At 33.3% G+C, this 26,186-nt stretch overlaps 1 protein-coding gene across 4 annotated transcripts in view; it reads right to left on the bottom strand.

Annotated features, from left to right (window-relative positions):
- Diaph2 (diaphanous related formin 2) overlaps positions 1-26,186 on the bottom strand; it is a 678,308-nt gene that overhangs the window by 329,121 nt on the left and 323,001 nt on the right. For all 4 annotated transcript variants that reach the window (XM_021152792.2, XM_021152793.2, XM_029473659.1 and 1 more), the window contains one exon: positions 10,547-10,676. In XM_021152792.2, coding sequence (XP_021008451.1) covers positions 10,547-10,676 — 130 coding nt within the window. The remainder of the gene's footprint in view (positions 1-10,546; positions 10,677-26,186) is intronic.

The raw sequence follows: 26,186 nt of genomic DNA, 5'->3' as shown, positions 1-26,186 counted from the left end.
GTATTGGGGACTTTTTGGATAGCATTGGAAATGTAAATGAGGAAAATACCTAATAAAAAAATAAAATAAATTAAAAAAAAAACGTAAGTAAAATAAGGCCAACCCCCTAGAGGCATTTCTGAGGCCAAATTCCCAGTGAGTCTCCTTTTTATCAAGTTGATAATTTAAATTAACCCTCCTGCCTGGGTGACAGTATTTTCTCTGATCGGTGTTTAGCTAATATGAATTGTAATGGTGAGGCACAATGATGGATGAAACTTTACTTTAAATCGTATCATTAGTTCCAATAAATATTTACAAAGTGAAAACTGACATATTTGAAGGAGATATACATAAACACAATTAAAAAGCTCCAGGTCTCAATACAAGCATTGTGAAATAAACATGTTTCATTACGGATAACACTCTTCAAGAAGGTGCACCAAAGAACTGTTTATGTTTTATTATTTGCAAAGCATAATAGAGTGTATGACTATTAATATACGGTGAAGGAAAAAATTGATAGAATAAAACCCTAAATTTTATGGATCTAACTTTAAAAAATACTTGGTTTAGTTTCATATTTTATGTGTAGGAGTACTTGCTGACATGTATGTATGCATGTATAATAGGTGTATATGATTTCCTTGGTGTTCAGAGGTCAGTGTTAAATACCTTGGAACTGAAGTTGCAGATGATTGCGATAGGAACTGAAGATTTTTCCTTTGAAAGAACAACAAGTACTCTTAAGCACTGAGCCGCGTATCTAGACCTTGATATAACTTTTATGCAGTTAAAGTTGGCAATTTGAAAGTAAAGCAGTGTTTTCTTTGTTTGTAAACTGCATGACTTCATTATATGTATTTATGTATATATATATGTGTGTGTGTGTGTATGTGTGTGTGTGTGAGTGTCAGTATCTCTGTGTGTATGAGTGTTAGAATTATATAATATTGAGAAATATATGTAGATTTATAAAAACATTCCAATTAAATATATTTAAGAAAAACCCTAACTCTTATTTTATATTAAATTTATAAAAAAATTTTATTGCTTTACTAATTTTGTTAATATTATTTTCAGAACTGTATAGCAAAATCATTAGAAAGTTTATAAAAACTTAGCTAAAATTAATTGTGCAATTTTGAGGCTGATGACATTTTTTAGACAATCTTCTTTTCTATATAACACATAGATCACATTAAGTTCTAAGATAGATATTAGTGATTATTATAGTCAGTTTTAGGCATCAGGTAATTCACGATTAAGTGAAACAACAGTAGTTAAGAAAAATATTACCTTTAACTTTGTGATTAGGATGTAATCAGTAGCCACTCCTTTAAAATATATACCAAAGAATATAGTTTTTTAATCATTTTATTTCTTATTTTATATTTTAATCTATAATTTATGTGTCCCTTAAAATTTTCTTATCAATTATGTAGAGTATCATGTTATTTTCTTTTCTTTTCATTTCTTCTTTATTTCTTCCATATTTACACATGTTAAAACACAGATACTAGAACATTATGAGGTATTGGGACTTTTGATTGCAGACCAAGGATTCTTCTATTAAAGATTAGAGATGTCATTCAAAATAACATGAATTTTATTGAATTTGGGTCTGGAGAGATGGCTCAGGGTTTAAGAGTGCTTACTGCTCTTGCTAAGGACATGGGGTTAGTTCACAGTTTAGGTAACAATTATCAGATGGTTCCCAACTGACCAGTGGAATTTGATGCACTCTAGTCTCTATGGGAATCTGCATGCATGGTGTACAAATCATTCATAGATGCACATGTATATTTGTGTTTGTGTGTGTGTGTGTGTGTGTGTGTGTGTGTGTGTATGTGTGTGTACAAATAAGACATAAATCTTAAGAAAAAATATATATTTGGAATATTACTTCCAGAAAAATCACTCAAATGCAAAGAATATGAGAATGTGTAAAGAAAATACAATTTAATGGCACCATACAATATTTTAGAAAAATTTAGGACTTTAAGAGCTAATTTGATCTTTACACTTATTTGTTCAAATATTATTATAGGCAGACATGTTTCGACCACTGAGATACAATCCCAGTAATTATTCTTCAAGTTTTAAAATGATTCTGAACAAATGTAATTAAAACATGTTAAAAAGCAAACTGAAATTAATATGCACATACAAGTTTAACTAATTAAGTCAGTATATATGTATAACACCTTTTTCTTAAGGCATTTCCACATTGAATTTCATAATCACTACAGGGAATACACACTACAATCTGTATTTTACAACTTTGAAAATGTGTACAAATGAAAAAACATGCACTGAGAAGTTGACAAACTATGATCAAACAAATAGCTTGATGACAAAGGTCAAGCTAGAATTTATCTATGTCAAATGTCTTATTCCTGGACAGAGCATTTTAGCAGGTTTCTTTTACATATGGCTATAATAGCACTATCTGTTCCATAATGATTAACTTCCAAAAGAGTTCTGAGGTTTCACACAACTCCTCTCAATGAGTTGCCAAATCAAACTGACATCTCCTTTCTGTTGTACATGGAAGAGTACTAAGGAAGTAGATTCATACAAAATTTGCAAACCAAGAGCTTATATTAGGTGTTTACTAAGAATATCTCATCAACTTACATAACCCAACATTTAAGAGGAAATCAAAGCAACAGTGATGGTTTTTAATGATTTAATCCTTGTGCTATAGCTAGTTTAAAATGTGTCAAAAGTAGAGAATGTAAGCAACTTTCTGGATAACTCTGCTGTGCTTCTGGTACTTACTTGAAATAGCTATCCCTCCATGTCCTTGTGATTGGCCTATCATTACCTATAACACAGTAGAGTACCAAATGACTAAGGTCATGCAATGAAATCATAGCAATGATATACAAGATGATAATCAAATTTTAGCTATTTTCCATAGTGGTACACATAATAGCCAAAGAGGACCACAATGTATCTTGTTTTCTGATATGACTCCTGTGGCAGGAATGGCTGGCATTTCTACATTTCTGTTCTTACTTCTGTGCCTACTCTCTCCATCCACACTGACAATATGACTTAATATCAATTGTTTAATCTGTTGCATGAAATATGTTCCAATATTTTGTGTTTGCTTAAGGGCCAACTAAGTGAGGATAACTGATGCATGAATAGCTGACATTTAAGAAAGTGCTTGGAATTCAAAAATGAGATTTAAATGATCATTGGTAATCAACATCCTATTTTCAGACACTGAAGACACAATTATTAAAAAAAAAAGATGACAGCAGCAAAAGTTTCTTTGTAGGAATTTTAATTCACCATGAGATAAGGCATGTTAAAATTCCTCAGACAACATCATATTGATAACAGTTGGAGTAAAGACCTCCTTGATCTTTACTTGTATAGAATGCGGCTGATGGATCTTGTTCTTTTACTAAGTAAAGAAAGCCTAAACATCACTTTCAGATTAAAAGTTGCTTTGATAAAATCCTTAAGTGACATAAAACTTGCTGAAGAGCATCAATTATTTACAATAATGTCAAATGAACTTTGAAAACAATTGCCTACTCATATTTATGCAACAAATGTGATGTTTTTATGAAGCATGCCTAAAAATAAAAAGGATTCTTTGAATTAAAATGTAGTCTATGCCTCACTTTTCATAAGCCATGATGTATTTTAAAGTCATGAATTATGATTTTATATACATTATTGAAGTTTAATTTACATGAGAACATGTATGTATGTGACCTGGTTAATGAATTTTCATAAAATGTATACTTGCATAATGCCTAGATCAGTAAGCCAAACAAGACCAGTACTGCCAGAAGCCCAGTCACAAACTTACCCCAAGCATATCTAATACAATGAAAACTTTATCTTAGATACTTTATGAGAATATTTGTGAAAACTTTTTCTATTAACTCCTCAAATATCTGCAGACATGTCTTAAGAAATGTGAGTAACTTTAAAGACCTACAATGGGTTTAGATAAATATAGCATCTAGATTCAGCTAATGCTAAATAAACATACACAGAGGTAAATCTGCTAATATCAATACTCTGTAAAATATTGTCATGATAAAAAAAAAAAGCCAAAGGATATAAAACATTATTGAGAATGTATTGTTTTTGGATACAGTTACACAAATGGAAATCCTGCACCAAATGAAGATGTTCGAATAGGTTTTGTCATCCATTAGGGAAGTAAAAAACTACTAAAAGTCAGAACAGAAGCCTCTCTATAGAAATGTGGTAGGAAAATGTTACACAGAGCATAAAATACCTGGGAAACGGATGTAACACTTCAGTTTGGAATAAAGCATGGATCAAGAATGTGACATAGTCACAGTGAAAATAGTATGATTCTTCAGCCCCCAAACCCTCCATTATATAAAGGAATATTATTAACAAACAAAAGATGCAGTGCCCTGACAATTAAGCCACATAAGTATATAAGAAACGTTTGTTAGAAGCCTTGGTATCACTAATCAACTGCATGTATAAGATGCTGGGCTTGACTTCCAGTATTTCAAAATTAAATTATATAAATGACAAAAACAGGCAAAAAAGAAGTATATTGTACAAAATATTCAAATCTAAATAATATATGATTAACACCATACATTATATTAGGTACTTAATGAATGTAAATTTCATTATAAATGTTTCCACCACATGTTTAAAAAAACAGAGCATATTTCAATCTAATGCTATCCCTCTTACTTTATTTTATTATATTTTATTTTGTTATTTAGGTGGTTATTTCGTTTTCTAAGAAAAGATGCAGTGAAAATTGTTTTGAAAATGTAATTCAGTCTTAGCACAGGAATTTCAGGTAACCACATGGCATTTCTGTTATCTCAAAGAAGGAAGTTTGGTATTAAATACCAATAATTTATAAAAACAATTGTTGAGAACTAGTTTTTTTTAAAATAAAGATGTATTGTCTCCATAAAATTCACAATATTCCAAAATAAGCTAAGCAAATATTTTAATGTATTTATTAATACTATGTAGTATTATATATATACATATGTATATATATATGTATATATATATATGTATATATATATATATATATATATATATATATGTTAGTTTTATGTATGTCTTAGTTTGGGTTTCACTGCTGTGAAGAGACACCATGACCAATGCAAATCTTATAAAGAAAGCTTTAATTGGGTCTCTTTTATGATTTCAGAGATTCAGTCCTTTATCATTATGGTGTGAAGCTGGTCACCTTCCAGGTAGACATGGTACTAGAGGTTCTACATCTTGAGCACCAGGAGCCCTTAAAGCCTGTCTACACAGTGACATACGTCTACCAACAAGGCTAGACCTATTCCAAGAAGGCCACACCTAGTAGTGCTACTCCATGAGCCAAGCATAGTTAAACCACCACACACACTAACGTTTAACTACATTCTAATCATTCTACTATGCTATCAGCAAGATGGCTCAGTGACCACCTTACCTCAAAACCTACTGACCTGAGTTTCAACTTCTACACCACCTGCTGGATGCAGTAAACCAACTCCTTAAATTTGTCCTCTGACTTCTACTTCTACACACACACACACACACACCCCATACTATATAATTTCTACATTGGTATAATGTGAATCTGTACTTTAAAAAGGATATAATTCAAAGTTTAAATCTCTTTCAGGAATTGTACAAATTAATATTTTCTCACATCTCTAAACCTGTAAGCACCGTTTATGGTAAAATAGGTGTTCTAAAAACATAATTTTACTCCCAAAATTCATATATTCTTCCATCCATTTAACACTAGAAATATGGAAGTAATTTTTCAACTTTTAGAATAAAGTTTCAGTAAGTTACATAACACACTACAACCATCCACTGTTGCCACAGGCCTATGAGACAGTCCTTAAGGTTCCTCCTAAACCTTTCTTTTTTGGTGGTCTCTAAAAGTTCAGCTTCTCTCATTAATCCAATTGTTGTCACTTTTCACTTTCTTATTGAAAGAAGTAATCAACAGGGTAGGAAATATTCTTAAGCCACAGTGTTTTATATTGATTTGCTTTGCTTTGCTTTCTCTATGGTGAATACGGTGAATACCTACTATCTATAATGTCTTATTTTGATAAATACATAATGCATTAAATATCAATTGTGTAATTTTAAAAATGTTATTGAGGACATAGATATCCATATTGCTGTGTGAATTAAGACCAAGGATAATAAGGAATTAATATGAGAGTCTAAGTAGTCAGTCTAGACAGTATACAATTTAATACAAATCCAAATGTGGAATGTGTGCTCTTATCAATAAAATTCAAATGCTGCAACTGATGTCAATAAAGAAAAAGGCAAATTCTGTGAAATTTGAGCAAGACAACCTGTAGACAACTACAAAGTGGAAGAGGCATTTAGAATTATATTAGGCTGTTTAGTTGCTCAGCATTTACCTTCTGTATATTTTCTAATATCTCTATGTACATCTCAATTATGAAAACATGGCTGAAATTTGAATAGATTTCATTAGAGCTGTGAGAACATGGTCAAGTACTTTATCATTAGGAGGCCCAGTTTCTTCCAGTATAAAATGATGAAGCTGTACTCGATGTCACTCTGTGTTGCTTTTAGCAGGGACTAGGTGACCCCTAAAGCTTCTACTGGCTCTTTTTTTTTCTCTTTTCCCCTACATTTATACTCTCATATTTAACTTTTACTACTTGCTGTTTCTTAAAATGTTGTATTCTTTTTACCTTCAACTTTTATTCTCTACTCTAATTTATGTTTTTAATTTTTAGAGTTTTCAAAAAGGATTTCTTTAATGTGAAGTTTCACCACTATTAATCCTGAAAAGAATTTGAGAATAAGTAAATAAGTTAGTTAACATCACAACATGTAAACAATACATATCAAAATGTAGAGCTGACTGAAAAGTATATAATTTAATATATAAGAATTGTGCATAGAAAACATAACTAGCTTTTATCTTGTAAGATGGCATGGATTTAACTGAAGTGAAACCCATTTTGGATTTATGTAAAAATCTTAGGATTAATAGTGCCTTCAAATACATTAATATAATATCCTGTATTGAACAGAATAGTTTTAATTAAACTTTACTAACCCTTTGGTTTAATCCCTGGAGCTAACCTATAAAACAGTAAAGGTTTTAAATCAAACTATAAAAATTCTCAGAGCTAAAAATTAAAGTAATAGTTATGGAGAATAAAGTAGATGAAGAATTCACCAAATGCATCTAGTAAATTATTAATACTTCAAACACACACACACACACCCCACACACAAACATATATTCACATGTCTTAGTTTGGGTTTCTATTGCTGTGTTAAAACACCAAAACCAAAATAATCTTCTAGTCCAGCACTAAACTAAATCAGGGCTGAAGCTCAAGGAAAGACAAGTAGCATTCCTATATCCATAATCTTGCCTTGAGTTTCAGTTGTTATAGCACCCAAGACCACCAGACCAGAGATGGCACCACTCACAATCAGCAGGAATGTCTCCCACAAATAATTAACCAAGAAAATCCACAACAGGTTTTCCACAGGCAATCTTGTGGGAGGCATTTTCTCAATTTAAGTTTCCTCCCTAAAATCTGGCTTTTGTTCACATATAACTTGCTACTGCCTAACACCCATATAACAATTAAAAATAATAATTAGAAAAAAAGGTGATTGTGTTTTATAAAGGATTCTTTTTAATTGTTTGAAGATATCAAAATTTGTATAGTCACAATAGTTTCTTTCTTTGAACATGCTGGTATGTCACTAAGTAATGAAAGTATCTGCAGGCCTAAAGTTTCCCCCAGAATAAAATAAGTCAAACACTATTATTTATTAATTTCATTGGTAATAAGTAAGGGTGTATAATACTATTTGCTTCTGAACTTCAGATTTATAAGAATTCCTGTTCAGAGGAAACTAGTGCATTTTCTCGCTCAACTTGCTTGCCTCTGCTGTCCCAGCAATAATAGCTAACGAAATAACTAAACAAATTCAAATAAAAACAAAACCACTTTGGAAATCTCCAGGCAATGCTTCATAAACTTCTCCTACAAAAGTACCCCTAATGGAACCGAAGATTGAACAGGCACCCCTAGGGATTTGCTGCAAGTGTGAAATTTCTTTGAAGTCATCAGTTTTATTTTAAAAATTCATGTGGTTTTGCCTTCTACTCTGCAATATATATCTGTTTTAATGTAAAAATGATGTGTTTCTTCAATATCTTTGAGTTACAGAGCTTTAGGAAAATATGCTAAGTTGATACCAAAGGCATGTGTCTCTAAGAAGTGCATAATTATAAGATGATCTTTGTGAAGAATAAAGACAATTATACAAATAAAGTTCTCCCTAGATTCTACATAATTCTTTGTTTATCGTTCAGCTTAAGGTGATGGCACTCCCCCACATTATCAGTAATTTTGAGGTCTATGCTTTTAGTATTGGAAGAGAATATCTGTTGTTGCCACAATGGGCAGAAAACATCCATTTCTCATAACCTACATACAGGAATTCTAATAATCACAAAGACACAATTGTTCATTATATGTGCGATGTAATACATTCATTAACTTGCTATTGTGGTTTTCCTGTACCTCAAATTTTTAAAATGCTCTTTTTTTTTGAGGTAGGGTAACAATTCACAAGGATCTGATTCATTTTCAAAAGCAAACTAATTATATATAGTGTTGATCTATCTTTTTTATTTGCACTGGGATAATGTGAGTATTATACATATAGTAGTTTATACACAATAATGAAGGTGATAAAATTTGAATCAAATGACTCTTAAATTTATATTAAGAAAGCAAAGACAAATTAGACTCAAATATTAAGGAAAAACATTTAACTATAAATAAGACATAAATAGCTTGACCTTTCACTATTGCTTTTCTTCCTGTAGAGGCTAAACTTCAAAGTCTTTTCTCCAGAGCCTTTGGTAAAAAGAAGTTAGAAAGAAAGGAAATGGATTTTGAACAGTGTTTTGACAAATGATAGTCAGTTGTCTTAGAGGACAAGGCAGGTGAGATTTTTCAGGCAGGGGATGCGGCAGGAAATTGTACACACAGACAGGATTATTATAAAGAAATAAAAATGGCTCAAGAGAATATATGTCTGGGTACACTGAAATGAGAACTAGGAGGAAATGAAAGTGGCTTCAAGCAGGCAGGGTGTGCTTAAGAAGTTTTTGAGTAGAGAACTCTTTGAATTTCACAGGAAAGAAAACGAGCCAGTGAAAAACAAGTGGAGATTGGGGCTTGCTGCAGTACAAACATTGAGATAGCAAAAGGGTATTTGGCAACAGCCCTGTGACTACAGTGGATGGATCAATATACAAAGCAAGCAATCAAAACACAATGGATACATTTGGCTGTTTAAATAGACAGTGAGAAAGAAGGTTGTGATGCAGTTAGAAAAAAATATGAAGGGATTTATCAAAAAGCCCAGACATATAAAAGAAACAAGGCTGAGTAGAATACATACTTAGCTGAACCATGAAGAACTATAAGATATACAAGATAATTTTCATCAAATCTAACAATCAAATCAATGCAAAGTTCATACTGGTATGTCAATTGTTAACACTATGAAAATTTTCATTTCTAACAACAGTAGTATAACAACAGTGTACTTACTATGTGGCAAGTATTTTCCTGTATGCTTTGTATATGCTATATTTAATCTTACTTTTGTCATTTTCTAGATTAGGACAAAAACCTTGGACTAGCTCAATGTTCTGAAACTAGTAAGTAATACCATTATAATTTCCTTTAATCCCCACAGTTACAGAATATAGTCACAACAGTAAATATTTCTCTTTTCTAAAAGAGAAAATAAAAGTTTGCACCCATATAATATCACCCGCGGAAAAATATTTTCTTGATCCATCTTTCTTTAACTTTTTAATCACTTATGAAGTGTGGACAATATTGACAAGGAGATTTACCCTGCCTGGAAATCTTACAAGCATTCTGTTTCACCTCTGTCTTAATTCCTTAATACAGTATAAAGTGATGTGAGACCTGAGTCTGCCTTGGATATTTCTGATATGCGTAACTTACTCCCACAGCCTCATCATTAAATATTCCTTTCATCTGTCCTAAATGATCCTGCTAGTTTATCTTGCAGCTATTGAGTTGTCTCTGGAAAGGAAACTGTTTACCATGCTAGGAAATCTTCATCCTCATAGTTTACCCAACCCATAGTAATTTCTGCTTTATCTCAATTCTAGAAGAGTATCTTTAAAACACACTTAAGGAGCGACGTCTTAGAACCATTTTGAGAACACTATCATTTACCATACATTTAAGCTCTTCTCAATGTAAAGAACATACTATTTCATTAGAGGTACCATAGCTTCAAAAACATAGCAGTGTTAAAAAAAAATGGAGAGAAACACAGGTTATTTAAATGTACAGTGTAGTCAGATATAAGCCAATCAAAACTACCTTTCTACTTTCCTTACACAAACAGAACTTTTATGATTAATAGCGCTAATAGCTTCCTTTTAAATCTTACTTAAACAAAAGCACATAAGCTAAGAATAGTCTCAAGGCAGCTGCTAATTGATTACCTTTGCTTGCGCTTTCCACATGCTCCAGCTCATCAGGAAATTTCAGGATATCCCGGTATTGCTCATCACAGATTTCAGCAAGAAAATGCAAAAGGGTTGATTTTTGATCTGCTGATTTTGTGTCTTTGATCTGGAAAAAAAAAAAAAAACCCCAAGACTTTTTAAAGCAACACAAATAGATACTTTTCTTAAACAAGTGAAACAGATGATGGATGAATACAGGTCATGATGAAGCTCACTCACACTTTTTTTGTCTTTATCTATTAAGTTGTTGGTGGCTTCTTAATGGCAACTAGTTACATAGCTGAGGATTTTACACTCAATATTTTATAGAAGAGAAACAACACTAATAAAAGTGCCAAATTAAACTTTAATCTATATTTGCAAAAATGTCTGAATCGTTACAGCAAAATGAATTTTCCTTTTACTAGACACGAACACTCATTTAAGTAGTTATAGTAGTAGTACCAGTTAATGTGTGTTGATGTTAACAACACTGTGGTATTTGCATTAGTATAAAAATGTATTCGTGAAAGCTCCATCCATTTGTGACATTAAATTTATTTCTAGCTATCATGCTTTATATTCCTTTATTTGCATGTGCCATAAGAAAAAAAATCAAAAAGTTGTTTCATACAGAATGACAAATGAAAATCATACTACACAGTCATGGTAACATGACAGAATTTAACAGTTATTTGCTTAACATTGTACATTTTTTGAGAGACACTAGAAGAAAAATGATGGAATTAATAGAGTAATACAAATCTTTAAAGGATAAGCCAGAACAATTTAGATGGCTCTAATGGTTTCATTTTTATATCTCTTACCCAAGGTTAAGTTGCAAATGAAATCAAGGATTTATGTAGAAACAATGCATAAATACAATGCAAAGTATCAAGTTTTTCAGTTTATTGGATGTTTTAATTCTATAATCTTTGCATGATGGGTTTATCCACTGATGTTCATACTGGTTTGGAGTTTTTGGCTTTAAGGATTACTCTGTTTAGAATAAATATTTATTCTTCACAAACAGGTTTAGGAAAGGCTGCAGAGGATAGTTAGGTAATTATAAAATGAGTTAATCCTTACCATTTTGTGACTAAAGATTAAAAAAACATAGCATTTACTAAATCAGGTTCATATCAAATATGTTCTGTGTTAAACTTTGTATAGGGTATTTACATCCTCGTGATGTGAACAAATATAAAGAAGATGAGCCTTAAGGCTCCAGATAAACAAATGGCCATAGGAGTAATAATGTTCCAGTGGTCATCATTATTTCTTGGAGAAATTCTACAAATACAGAATTCCATATACCAAAAGTATTTAAAATGCTGAAATCATGCTCATTCACCAAACACCTTTTAGCATTACAAAGGTGAAAACTTCAATCCAAGGACAAGCTGTAAGAACAAAAAGCAACAGGAACTCAAGGGCAGTTTATCTTAAGTAAAGCTAGCAGCTAGAGAGGAATCAATGGGAGGCTCTGTTCCCCAAAGAGAACTGTTTAGCTGGGATTACTGTGTTATATGCTCACAAAATGCATCATTTTTACAGTATGTGGGACATTTAAAGAAACCCCTTACAACGTAACATCTGAGATCCTAAAAGAAGGAGGTAAATTGCAGGAAAATTTCCCCCCTAGTAGTAAGGAAATTTATTTATTTACTTTTTAGTCTGTGGAGACAAATATATATCAACACAGAAAAAGAACAGCAAATTCTTACACACTATTCAAGATGGCAAATTGTATATTTTGCAGTTGTTAAACATGTACATAGCTAATACTGCATATAAAACAAGAAAAGTTGTATTATATTCCTATGGCAATTTTATGCAGATTTTCTTCTTTGTCTTGGGCTTTATATCATTTTACATTAAAATTTTGAGCTTTATCCTGCATTCATAAGTTGCTAAAATTACAAATTTGTGTGTGTGTGTGGGGGGGGGGTAAGCTGCTGTTTGCAGGTGTAAGCATATGTGTAAGGGTGCACTTGACTGTGCAAACATGTGGCAAAACCATGAGGCAATGTCTCCTGTCTCCTATTATTCCCCATCTTATTTTTTTGAGACAGGGTCTCTCACTGAACATGAAGCTTGCTACTCTAGCTAGACTGGGTGGCCAGCAAGTGCTAGGCCTGCCTCTGCCTCCAATCAATAAGAGTTAGACATGTTCACCTATGCCATTTTTATTTATGTTTGTTTTGTTTTATGTGGTTACTAAGATTCTCTAAATGAGAATCCCTTATGCGATCATGGAGTAGTTTAATCACTGAAATGTTTTCCAGTCCTGAAATGTGTTTTCATATTTATTCACTATCAGTGCCACTAACTATATAATTCTGTTATGCAATTTACCATGGTCAATGGTTGAATCTACAAAAACAAACAAAGGGTAACATGTTGGTTAAGCAAAAATGACATTATTTTTAATTAAATCAATAGGGTTTCTAGACAGCATATACATGTAATCATTTAGAACAATAACATTCCCTTCAGAGCATGGGCAAGTATGGCAAAGCACCTGCCTTGTCAATCAGAGAAATATATCCAATTGGAGTGGGAGACAAACTCTATATAGTCTATATAACAATATATATTTCTGGAATCCTCCACAGAGTCTTTTTTAATGTCTGAAAGTGATGGAAAATGATAACGAATAGGTGGTCTTTTAAATCTTTCTCTGTACACATAACCTTTCAACCAATTCTTTAAAACTGAGTAATATTAAAAAAACTGAGTAATATTAAAATACAATGCAAATAATTGCCTTTAGTGTAATGTATTACTTTATATTGTATATGTAGAATTTCTTACTCTGTATCATTCATATAGTAGCCAAAGCAGAAGACAATTGAAAACACTTTCATCAATACTAATATTTATCTACTAATTTGCTCTTGTAAGTAGACAAGATAGATATATTCATATCTAGAGAAAAGGTAATCTAATTTAAATATATTAAAATCATGTCAAAATACTTGGGTTAGTTTACTAAGATACAAACTTAATTTGAATTGAAAGCTGGTTTCTTGAAATCATGTTAGAAATGTATATGAGTCTCAAATATCTAAACAAGGTGGTAACTAAGCTAGATCTTGCCTAAGTCTCAGAGGCAAATACATTGTAAGCATTTCAAGGATTGTTCTAGCTAGAAGCAAAGTGCCTTTTGGCAACTTTGTCTGCATTTCGGCTTATTCCTTTTTCAAGCAGCAATGAGCAAGGACACAAGAAAGATATCTGATATCTTTTTATGACCTGCCATGGGGAGGCTACTCCACAATTCCCTACCTTGTGCATATTTCCAAACACTAAAAGCAAAATAGTACTTTCATCAAAGACAAGTAGTTTGAAAAGCTTAAATTTGTATATTATTTTGCCAAATTGATTTAGTGATTATTAATGAAAATAAGAGTGAATCATTGCAATAACTGAGAGCATTTCACTAATCAACCATACATACAGTAGTTTTAATTGTTATATAAAGATTACTAACTGAAATTAAGTGAATTCTATTTCTTTAATCTTTACTAACATTCAGTAATAGTACATAAATACAAAGTACCCTTGGTATAGCAACACCTATTTCTAAGGCTAATTACGTTTGTCTTTTTATAAAATATATAACTAAATAAAAGAAATGTAATTGAGGAAAATATGTAATAAAAAATAAAAAAAAGAAAATATGAAATTGCATAGAAAAGTGAAAATATGTTGACTAACTTTGTGACAAATGCCAAGAACTGATACAATTATAAAGAGTTGTCAGACATAAGAGGAAAACTGGATGCATTTGAGTCATTGTGAAAAAAAAATATGTATTTTTGTCAATGAATAACAGGAAGTGAAAACAGGAAAAGTCAGACCCCACATGTTTTAAGTTGTGCGGATATATATACCTGTCAGAAAATACTAACTTCAGAGTAAGCTCATTTTAGAAAGAAAAAATAGCAATGTGTAAATAGTCTCTAAGAAACAGAATATGAGCAAACATTCTCTCTGCTTTAGTGTTATCCACGTGTTATATGCCTATGGAACAGGTACTTTTACAAATCCTCAAAATAACCTAATGAATTGGTGGTTTGAATGTGCTTGGCCCAGGCAGTGGTGACATTAGGAGTCGAAGTTTTGTTAGAGTAGGTTTTCCCATGTTGGAGGAAATGTCTCATTGTGGGGGTGGGCTTGAAGAAGCACTACTCCTGGCTGCCTGGAAGCCATGATGTTCCTGTTTGCCTTTGGAACAAGATGTAGAACTCTCAGCTCCTCTAGCACCTTGCCTGCCTGCATGTTACCATGCCCCCGCCTTGATGACAAAGGACTGAACATCTGAACCTGTAAGCCAGCCCCAGTTGAATGTTGCCCTTATAAGAATTGTCTTGGTCATGGTGTCTCGTCACAGCAATTAAACCCTATCCAAGACAACAGGCAAATCAGAGAGTATAACCAGAGCTCACCAACTTAATAAAGACAGGTGCCAGAACACACCCTGTTAACTTACACATATTGAGATTGAATATTTACTGGATTAACTAATAGGTTATGAAGAAGGTGTTTGGAAAGGGGAAACTTTATGGAGGAAGCAAGTTCATTACTAATAATGAGTATTTTCCAACTTCACTGAGTGTGATTAATAAATACCATGTTTGTCCATAGTGATTTATACATTTTGTAGTTGTATTAGTTATTTCACAACACATAATTTTGTTTATATTCTCAGTATCATCCACCAGATTGTGACCTCCTTATATAGAGGACTATGATCAGATCAGATTTTTCCCCCTGGAATGTTCAATGAATAAATGCTCCAAACAAGCCAAAGATAATTAAGGCTAATTCAATGATTAGAGAAATCTTTGGTGACCTTCAAGTATTGTTTCAGAATACTGCCAAGGACATAAAATTAAATGGAAAGGATAGCCAGGAAGAGGAGGTAATGTGTAAGGATAATTTATTCAAAATATTGACAGTAGATAATAGCTGGATAATAGAGGGGGCAGTAGAGCCAGCAGCTGGAAAATGGTGAGGCTACTGGCAAAAGTTATTATAATTATCATTCTGAATAAGTTCAGCATAATTAGGCCTGAGGAGAGTAGGAATTAAAAGAAATAAAAATAGACAATCAAGAATCCATGGGTCCTATGCTGGGGATACAGCTTATCAGGAGGCTTACACAGCACTGGGTTCAATTCTCAGTACTTTAAAAATAAAGCAGAAAAATAATTCATGGGTATTGGCTACATTATAAAATAGAGATCCTTTGATCAACAGCAGTGGCCTCATCTGAGTAGTGTTTAGAAATTCACATCAACTAAAATAGAAACTCAAGGGTATGCCTTGCTACGTGGTGATTCTGATGTATTCCGCATGGCAATTATGATGTATTCTAAAGTTTGAGATCCACAATGATGAAAAAAATTTCCAGGTCAAAAGCTACTCAGGCAGTTATCTATATTTTACCTACAAAATCTTCCAAGTTTTAAAATAATGAATATTGTGTTTGATATGTTTTCAAATCTTAGTGTCAATTTAAAACTAGAGAACTATCTAGTAATTTGTGGCTAATAAAGGACAGATCTAACTGTTCTTGATTAGTTCACAGAAAATGACACTAATCTGTATTATAACTTACCACGTACTGGTACAAGAGCACACCAATCTCTCAGTGTGGGCCATGCTATGAAGACTTCAGATATATTGCTCTCAAGTCGTATAAACCATCTCCCATTTTTCCTTAAAAGTGTACTAAAATTATACTCCCACATCATATTGAGACTAGTGTACTGTGTTTAAGTAAAACCTTAAATCAGAAAGTCAAATTATAAGTTGTGGAAAACTGGACATCAAAGTTGTCCTCAAAAATAACTGGAAGGTTTATATGTTCTTCAGGTTTACATTTCAGGACTATTAGACTTGCTCTAAGGAACCCAATGTCTTAACTCTAAAGCCATACACAACAGACTATACTTACAGAAAATGCAACCACCCTGTGTCTCTGGAAAACAAATGAGAATAAAATGATAAAGTACCATCCATGATGCAGGAATACACAGATACTGTGTTACCAGTGTCAGCATCCTAATTTCAGGTGGAAAGTAAATAGTGAGAATGTGTTGTTATATAGGAAAAAAACAGTTGGTTTTAAGAATCTGCCCCAAAGCAATCTTACACTGTAACTATAGAGTGTTACAGAGAATCTACTTAGCTAACTTCATGAGATTTGTCTTGCAGAAATGGTTGTAGAATGTATAGTGAACATAGGAAAAAAATGAATTGCACATAAAGAATAGAAGAAATGCAATGGTAAAGCCATTGACATACTCCCTAGTGAAACATTTCTAGATATTTTTAAGGAAGTATAACATCAAAGTGGTGCTAAAACTTAAATGTGAGTGAGATGCCTATGCCAATAAACTACATAAGAAGGATGCCCTTTTAGACCGCTCTCTTTCTCTTATATTTATAGAAATGGCAAAAAAGGAACTCATTGAATGTAACAAGTCCTGTATTAATAAATAGATTCACACTCACTCTATGTGAAGGAAACAGCCCTCACATACCAACAGAACCCAATTTAAACACACCTATACTGGGTGGATTCACCTTAAGAACAAATGATACTTCTTTGCAGAGTCTAGTTGAGTTGTTGAAATGAAACCACTTAACATATCACTGTGAACAGATCATCCAACTTTATTTCTTTTATTAAATTGATCCTTAATTATGGTCTCTTTCTCCCTATTATATTTATATATTCATGGAACAGTTAATATTTCAGCAATCATGAATGCTCTAGTGCATATATCAAAACAACTACTTCTGCTTGCCAGTCTTGATACGGCACATGAATTCTAATGTTAGTTTCTTTTCTTTTTTTTTTTTTTTTAAAATTAAGTTCTGTGCTCTCTGCCAAGGGTTGTTTACAAATTATTGCTTTCTCCAACACCCCCACACACTGCAATAACATTGAGAAAGATAATGTACTTTTAAGGATTGCAATTACCATGAAGACATTAGCTCTGCAGCTACAAGCAGACAGGTCTAACACATGGTTTCCTGGCTTTATTTCTGAATCTGTCACCAAAACTTGTTTTTTTAAGGTATTACATGACCACAGTTGACACTAATTCAGCCAAATGTAATTTATACTGGAAAAGATGTCCTAATTCTTTATGTAGGCTTGATTGTCCCTATTTTACACTCTTGATTTCTGTATTATAATGGTACTTCCAACAAAAAAAGGGAACAGATGAAATCAATTGTATAAAAAGTCATGCAATTTAAGAGCTTTCCACTTGTTAACTTAATTTATGGTAGCAATCTGTGAAAGCAGAGCTTAAAGTTGAAACCATGACAACATTAAATGTAATAAGGATTCATCTCAATTGCCACCTTCAGGCCCAGCAGGGCATTTATGCTGTTAGTTTCTCAGAGAAGACAAATTCTGCTCTCCTACACTCGATGCTCCCCTTCTCAGGGGTTTCCTTATAGCCCCACTTATTCAAGGTGAATGCACTCCGGATGCATTAGTCTGAAGTAGTCAGGACCAGTGTCAAATCAACAGCCATTTATGCTCATTTAGGAAAGGCCACAATGAATTAATGAAACATGGCTGTACTTTACAAACAAAAGCAGGTCTGCTGCTTAGAAGTGCTTTCAGTTAATCAAGCTACCAAACGAATTCTTCTGAGAATAGTTTTAAGAAAATCAAATTATTTTTAAATTGGTACAAAAATAGTGTAGAAGCATAAGCATCTCTTGGGTTTTAAATAGCTTCTTCAATAAGGTTTGGTTTATACAATAAAAGCGCTCAACTTTTATTGTAATGAGCATTTTTACTTAAACATGTCTATATGAAATTTGAAAGTAAGTGAAATCAGTTCTTTGATGTTTTTCCCTGGACATAGCCTCAAAGATTATTAACATCACTAAGAAACAGCATAGGCAATACTGCAGGTGAATGACTCAGAGACTTTCCATTAGTGTACATGCAACTCAGGTGGTCAACAATATACCTTTGAAAACCAAAATCAATAGCACTGAGAAATAACTGCTTAGAAGTTGCTGACATATATTGATATTAGTAGCTTCCTTCAATTAATCATCCATTCATCTTCAATGCACTCTATAATTTTACAATGCAAATTGAGTTAATATTAAGTATATTCTTCTATTGGGTATTTTCCTTATCAATTTCTGTTTTTGCACCTCTGGAAATGATCCTCACTGATATTAGTGATATCCTATTACAGACAATGCAGCTGTGAATCCTCTTCTTCATTGTCAGAAATGTGCATAAAATTTAGCATTTTAAACATCTTAGAGCAGAGTAGAGTTTAGTGGCACTAAACACATTACATGCATATGCAGCATATCCCCCTATTCATAATCAGAACTTCTTGTCATCCTAACACAGGCTTTAAACAGGTATATTCTACACATTTTGTAACTTTCACATCTCTTCTTTCTAAATGGTTTATAGGTTTCATGTTCCTTTGTATAGATTTACAAATATTATATTTTAAATTCTTGTGATGTTTTGGATGTGATGTGCCACCTTAAAAGGCTCAGGTGATGCAGAATTGGTCCACAGATGGTAGCCCTTTGACAGGTGATTAGAAAATGAGACTACTAATTTCATAATGAGTTATTATTACATGGGCATGGCATGAATGGCTATATCTTATGTCTGTTCCCTTCTAAGTTCTCTCTGCTTCCTTTCTGCGATGAAGTGAGCTAATGTGTTCCACCACATACTCCAGCAATAATATTCTATCTTGGTTCTAACTAAAAACAACAAGAGCAACACACTCTCATCAAAAGCCATGAAGCTGTGTGTTCCAATCTATCTTTCCCTCTAGTGGTTGTGTTGACTCGGTATTCTGTCACTGCAACAACAAACTGATAAGATACAGGTGTCCATGATAAAGACTTCATTGAATCTGAAGAGTAAATTCCTTTCTATAAGCAGTCAGCCTCCAAGTAGTTTATATTTATCTTATCAAACAAAGATAATTTGCCCTGAGAATTAAATATAAAAATGTTTCGTTCATAGTTACCTAAACAAAAGTTATGGAAGTCTCTTTCTATGGGAAGCGCCTGATTAGTGAAATGGGGGTTATGCACAAAATATAATTTTTTAGTTTGTTTTTTTTAATGTTTTGGTCATTTTTAACATTTGGCTTAATAGGAAATTGGATTCTCCCAGTGTCATCTCATACTAGTCCCCTCATACACTCTACCCCACTCCTCCATCCCTTTTTCCTCAGAGAAGGGGAGCCTCCCCACCCCATGGGTACCAAACCACTCTGTTACATCAAATCACAACTGAACTAAGTGCATGCTCTCACACTGAGACCAGACATAAAATAGTTTCAGTTTATTCACTTATTGTTTTGAAAAGCTAGCACTAAATTTTATAAAAATTTTTTATTTAAAAAAAAAAAAACCTGACATTTGATGAAGAGATAGAGGAGGAATAGGATAATGGGAAGTGCATACACGATATACTTTGACTTAAATACGTTACTATGAAACTCATCACTGTATAAGAGATGCTAATGAAAATGAGCAAATACTAAATGCAGAAGGTATAAAATTATCAATTTTAAATACTATAAAATAAAAAGAAATGTGTAGGGGGCTTGAGAGTTGGCTTAGTGGTTGCAAGAGGACAAGTTTTCACTGTATTTAATTCGAAGTGTCCATATGGTGGCTCACTGCTATCTGTCACTTCTGTTCCAGGTGGTCCAAAGCCCTCTTATGACTTCTGAAGGTAGCAGGCATGCATGTAGTGCAAACAGTTACAAGCAGGCCAACTATTCATAATGCATGAAAATTAAAATAGTTTTAAAGGAAACATGTATTCTGAGATACCATAATGTAAATAAAGAAATCAAAAGAACTTAGAGAAAGAAAACAAAAAGATTGAGCTATTGTGCTTGCCCTCCTAAGAGGCTTCAGAGAAAATCAAATTAAAAAGAGAGGTTCAAAGTCTATGTTGTACTAGTGACTGCTATCATCCCTTCCCTTTGCACAGGAATGCAGTTGTTATACAGTCTGAAATGTCATCTCACAGGACACATCATTACCTGGTAGTTAGTTACCCAGCATTTATGAGCAACATAATTTATTTATTTATTCTTTATGTTTTTAACATCATTTATTTCTTCATGTGTGCTGCTGTATTGAGGACCCTCCATATGGCCCTCCCCACAAGCATTGTTCCTTCTGTCTGCCTTTAACATTACAATGTTCTATATGCACCAGCTAGCTCATTAAAAAAAAAAAAAAAGAATGGAAATATGTTTGATTTTTTTTGTTTTCCCAGCAAAAAAATCCTAGCATTGGGTCCCACAGAGAGTAAAGATTCAATAAATATGTCTATAATTACCAGCATGGAAAAAGTATTTAAATAAATATAAATAATTCCTAAGGTGTCTAAAGTAATCACAGACCTTTATTTTGGTATAAACGATCACTTTGTAAACTTCTTTCCCTGTCATTGGTTCTCCTTATTAAGGTTGTGCAATGCATTCATTAGGAAGGCTTCATTTGACTGGAAAACCAGCTTGTAACATGACTGGTCACATTCAGTCACAGTAGCCATGTTTTATCTTGAACAACAGTTTCAAACAGGGTTTAAATCCCCTTTGAACAGAGCTTTTATAGAATAAAAAGGCATTTGTTTTCAAACTTACTAATTATATTCACTAAATGCTGCTCATGTTTTCGACTTTCCCCCACTGTGAGAATTACAAAATCAGTCATAAGATTAAACTCAGAAAATGACTACAGCAATTCACAGAATACTAAGCCAGCTGGGTTCATTTAAATCCTCTATGAAAACAGTTTTTATGGTGAACCAAGTAAGACCTACAGCTAGTCCCATAAATCATCACTTTTTGTCTATTCTGGTGCTGAAAATGTTTGTAACCACTTTGAATAAATGGGAGATTTCATCAAGAAACGTCCTTAAAAATTTCAAAAGTAGAGAATTCTTCATTTCAGTTAGCTATACTCTGCAGTCTAAAAATGGTCACTACTACTATGTGGGCACAATTGTTCACTAAGATAGGTATGAAACTATATTAAATGATTTTTTTTTTTTACTTAAATACTTTTTGATGAAAAAACAAAAAACCTGGAGTGTATATTTAGACAGGTGTTAGAAATCCTTTAATAAAGACAAAAAGTTAATAAATATGACTTTTAAACAGTCAGAATGAACAAGGGATACCAATCAATTCTGAACTCACAAAACATACTTCTGTAAAGAATCTAATAAACTGAAGATTTCGGGATTTAATGACATTTACACAATTTAAAGTATAGTGTTGTAAATGTGCTAATCTAAAAAGATGTAATCAAATTCTGAGAAAACAAGCAAGCAAGTGTTACATTTAAAGTATTAGCAGATTCATTTACACCAATGACTACAAATGAATATTTCAATTTTGAAAATAGTCCTTAATAAGCTCACAAGTACATGCTTTACAATCTAAAGTTTAGAGCAAGGAAGGAGAAAGGAAAACTAAGCTAAGAGCTGCTTTCATTTTTTCTTTCTCAAAGTACAAGTCTATAACATCAATGACAAAATCTTCTAATAAGCACATTCCTTCATAACTACAATTTGAAGACATACATAAACACACTTAACACCTGCTAAATTTGGCTTCTATGAAAATTAATCTCACAACTAGTCACTGCATACATTTCTCACATTGACCTATTTAGAAAAACTGATTTTAAAACTTGTTCTGTGACGAAGAATTTTGCAAGAAGAAAATGTTCGTTTTTTCTTCTGTTTAAAACTTTATCAAAATGACTTTTTACAGTTATTTAATATACAAACTGCATTCCTATACACGTTTCTTAGTCAGTCTTTTTTTTCTATACTAGATTTAATTCACATCCAAACAGCAATTAGTTTTTATGTGTTCATTCTCTCTCTCTCTCTCTCTCTCTCTCTCTCTCTCTCTCTCTCTCTCTCTCCCTCCCCCCCCATCCTTCTGCTGCTCTTCCTCACCCTTTCCTTTTTCCTGTTTCCCCTTGAGACCATTTTGTTTTGAGAGACAAGGCCTACACTTCCTAGTCCTGTCTTTAACTCACGATTTAGCTCAGGATAGCTTAAAACTCCTGGGACATCCTATTGCCTCAGCCTCAGCCTTTCATAAGGTAGTAAGCACTTTTTTTTTTTTTTCACTTTTGATTATCTGTCAAGGGCTCCCTGAATCGCCCAAATTTGCCTTCAACTCCTCCTGCATGTACCTCAGGCAATTCTTAAACCTGCTATCTTCTCTCCTTAACCTCAGAAATAGCCAAGGATACATGACTACACTGCCAGACATGCCTCATTTAGGTTACTAGGATATCAAGGATAAGAAACATCAACAGGTTACCCTAAGTCTACAAAATGTGTAACCATTTAGAAACAGTTGAGGTTATCACTTTAGGAACAATTTATAAAGTCAGAAACTGAACACTCTTTTCAACCAATTTCTTTCTATTTTAGGCACCAATTTGCACAGCAACACTATATTTGGTAAGGAAAGCAAATACTCTATGTTTCAGAAATGGGAAAAGAGGAGGTAACATGCAAAGCAATTAAGACTGTATTCATAGGAGAAAAAAGGCATGGTGCCACAGTCATGTACATCCAAAATTTATGAGTACAACCCTAAAACATAACTTCAAAGTGGGGTTTATTTTCATTTATCTTTTCTTTTTGGATATTTTCTTTATTTAAATTTCAAATGCTATCCCTGTTCTCAGTTTCCCACTCAGAAACCCCCTATCCCATTCTCTCTCTCCCTGCTTCTATGAGGGTGTTTCCCAACCCACTTCTGGCTCCCCACCCTGGCATTCCCCTACATTGGGGCATCTAGCCTTCACAGGACCAAGGGCCTCTCCTCCCATTGATGACCACAAGGTCATCCTCTGTTACACATGCAGCTGGAGCCATGGGTCCCCACATGTGTACTCTTTGGTTGGTGGTTTAGTCCCTGGGAGCTCTGGGGGTCTGGTTGGTAGACATCGTTGTTCTTCCTATGGGGTTGTAGCAGTAGAGGTAAAGGCTTCCTATTGAATTAATGAGCTGGTAACTTAAGTATCTTTATCAATGAAGAAGTAAGATATCTAAAATAATCTTTTGCCAATAACACTGTTAATGTGTACAAGTCCATATATACAGTAATATAACAGGAATTAAACAACTCTAATAAGAGTGTGTTCATTTAAAAAATCTAAATTTAACATTATATGAACTTTCTAATAATATTAAAGCTTATAGATTTACTGGCTTAAGTGATACTGACATAAGTGCTTCCTGCTTTATAATTTCAAAATTTGGCATGATTTATATGTGAAAACTTGTAGGAAACAAAACTGATGACAGTTTTAATAAGTAAGTCTAGAATATCACCAGTAGCATAGTAAGAGAGCAATAATACACATTCTTCTTGTGTTCAAGAGTATTTATTGGTACTCAAAGGTGAGAGGCCAATGAAGAAAAACAATGAAGCACAATGGGTATAATTAAAAGTCGAGCAATCCATAAGTTTAACAATGGCAACTGTTTAAAACTGTCACTGCCATTCTGTCATTGTGCTCTCTGGTGCTTATTTATTTCAAATTTCTAATTTGGTGAAGATCTTGCTTCACTGTAGAATAATGAAATGCAGACAAACCCTTAAACTGAAATGTTTATGTCCGGTGGTCATGAATTATGAATAAATTGTATGGTGTGTCGTTATATGCTGACATTTTAAACATGACGTGCCATGAATGAATTCCCCTGCATTTGTTATAGCTCTGAATCTTATATCACTGATTATCAACAAAAGATGTGAAAACATGTTGTGAAATGAATTCCAAAGGAAGGAAAGTTTAAAGGACTCATGGGGAGCCAGAATCTAGAAGGGCAATCTAACATTTCATCCTATTCTATACAAGGTCAAGAGTAGAATCTTTCTTTTCATAGGATTTATTTTACACAGCCAATTATAAACCTGTATCATTTATTTCTCAGTAAGCTGTCAAAAAAAAACTTCCTTCAACTCATGTAATGATAAACATTGATAAGAAAATAACGCATTATAGTCGGGCAAAGGAGTCAGAGATAATCTTGAAAATACTGCAGTGGGCTGAAATATTTGAGTCTGCTGTCATAGAATGATCACTTATAAGCTATTACTCTGCAGAGAAGATTCTTATTTTTAAAATACTGAGAATAATTTTTACCATGAGAGTAGGCTCATTATTATGATGAATGAACATCAGTAAAAAGAAGGTTTCTTATTTGTATTAAAGACTAAAAATAAACCTGTATTTAATCCAACTACTTGGTTTCACACAAGCCAAATTGATCGAGAGTTGTATAGGCCTCAGACATTGAGGATATAAAGAACTGACATGAATGTGAAGAGTTCAGAGTTGAGACAGAAAAAGAAAGTCCCTGTATGAGGACATGTTAGGACGTCAGAGGAAAGTCATTATCTCTAGTCAAATAAAGGAAACCAGCCAGCATCTTGGTCTTTGAAATATGGTATCATAAAACATAAGAAAATTATTTTCTTATATTTAAAACAAGTCAGTGGTATTTTTGCACAAAACCTGAATTGTCTAATACACTGGCTTAAATATTCACCTCCCAGAGCATTAGACCTTTGTTGTTGTTATTTTTGTGTTTAACTACCATTTTATCCTAAAATTTAAACATTAATGATGCAATTCACAGTGTTTTGAATAAAAATGATTAGACTGTCAACATTTATAAGAATTTACATGTCACTTAAGTGACAGTCTTTCCTCAGATTTTCTCCTGGATTATATACAAATTTCACTACCACATACAGTGGGTATATTCTTTAGGGATGTATTTAATGGTAAGTACTGAGTTTTGAGCTACTATTTGGGAGAGAGGAATCAAACCAGGGTCCCCTGGAAGAACACCTACTGTTCTTAAACACTGAACCATTTTTAAAACCTGCTTGTTCCTTTAAAGGTCAACTTCTTTACTTTTTCTTTATTTTCTGGTTGAGGCATATCAGATCTTACCAACGAACTCAACTTTGCCCTTGAATCAGATAGTCACCAACTTAGGGTTTCTATTGCTGAGAAGAGACATCATGACCAAGGCAACTCTTTATTTTTTTTTTTTAATTTTTATTAGGTATTTTCTTCATTTACATTTCCAAAGCTATCCCAAAAGTACCCCATACCCTCCGCCCTCCCCTACACACCCACTCCTGCTTCTTGGCCCTGGCGATCCCCTGTACTGAGGCATATAAAGTTTGCAAGAACACTGGGCCTCTTTTGCCACTGATGGCTGACAAGGCGATATTCTGAATCATATGCAGTTAGAGACAAGAGCTCCAGGGGGTACTGGTTAGTTCATATTGTTGTTCCACCTACAGGGTTGCAGACCCCTTCAGCTCCTTGGGTACTTTCTCTAGCTCCTCTGTTGGGGGCCCTGTGATCCATCCAATAACTGACTGTGAGCATCCACTTCTGTGTTTTCTAGGCCCCGGCATTGTCTCACAAGAAACAGCTATATCAGAGTCCTTTCAGCAAAATCTTGCTAGTGTATGCAATGGTGTCAGCATTTGGAGGCTGATTATGGGATGGATCCCTGGATATG

Source organism: Mus caroli, chromosome X (assembly GCF_900094665.2).
Source record: "Mus caroli chromosome X, CAROLI_EIJ_v1.1, whole genome shotgun sequence".
NCBI lineage: Eukaryota > Metazoa > Chordata > Mammalia > Rodentia > Muridae > Mus > Mus caroli.
The sequence above is the reverse complement of the archived record's forward strand: the minus strand, read 5'-3'. Positions and strand labels throughout refer to the sequence as shown.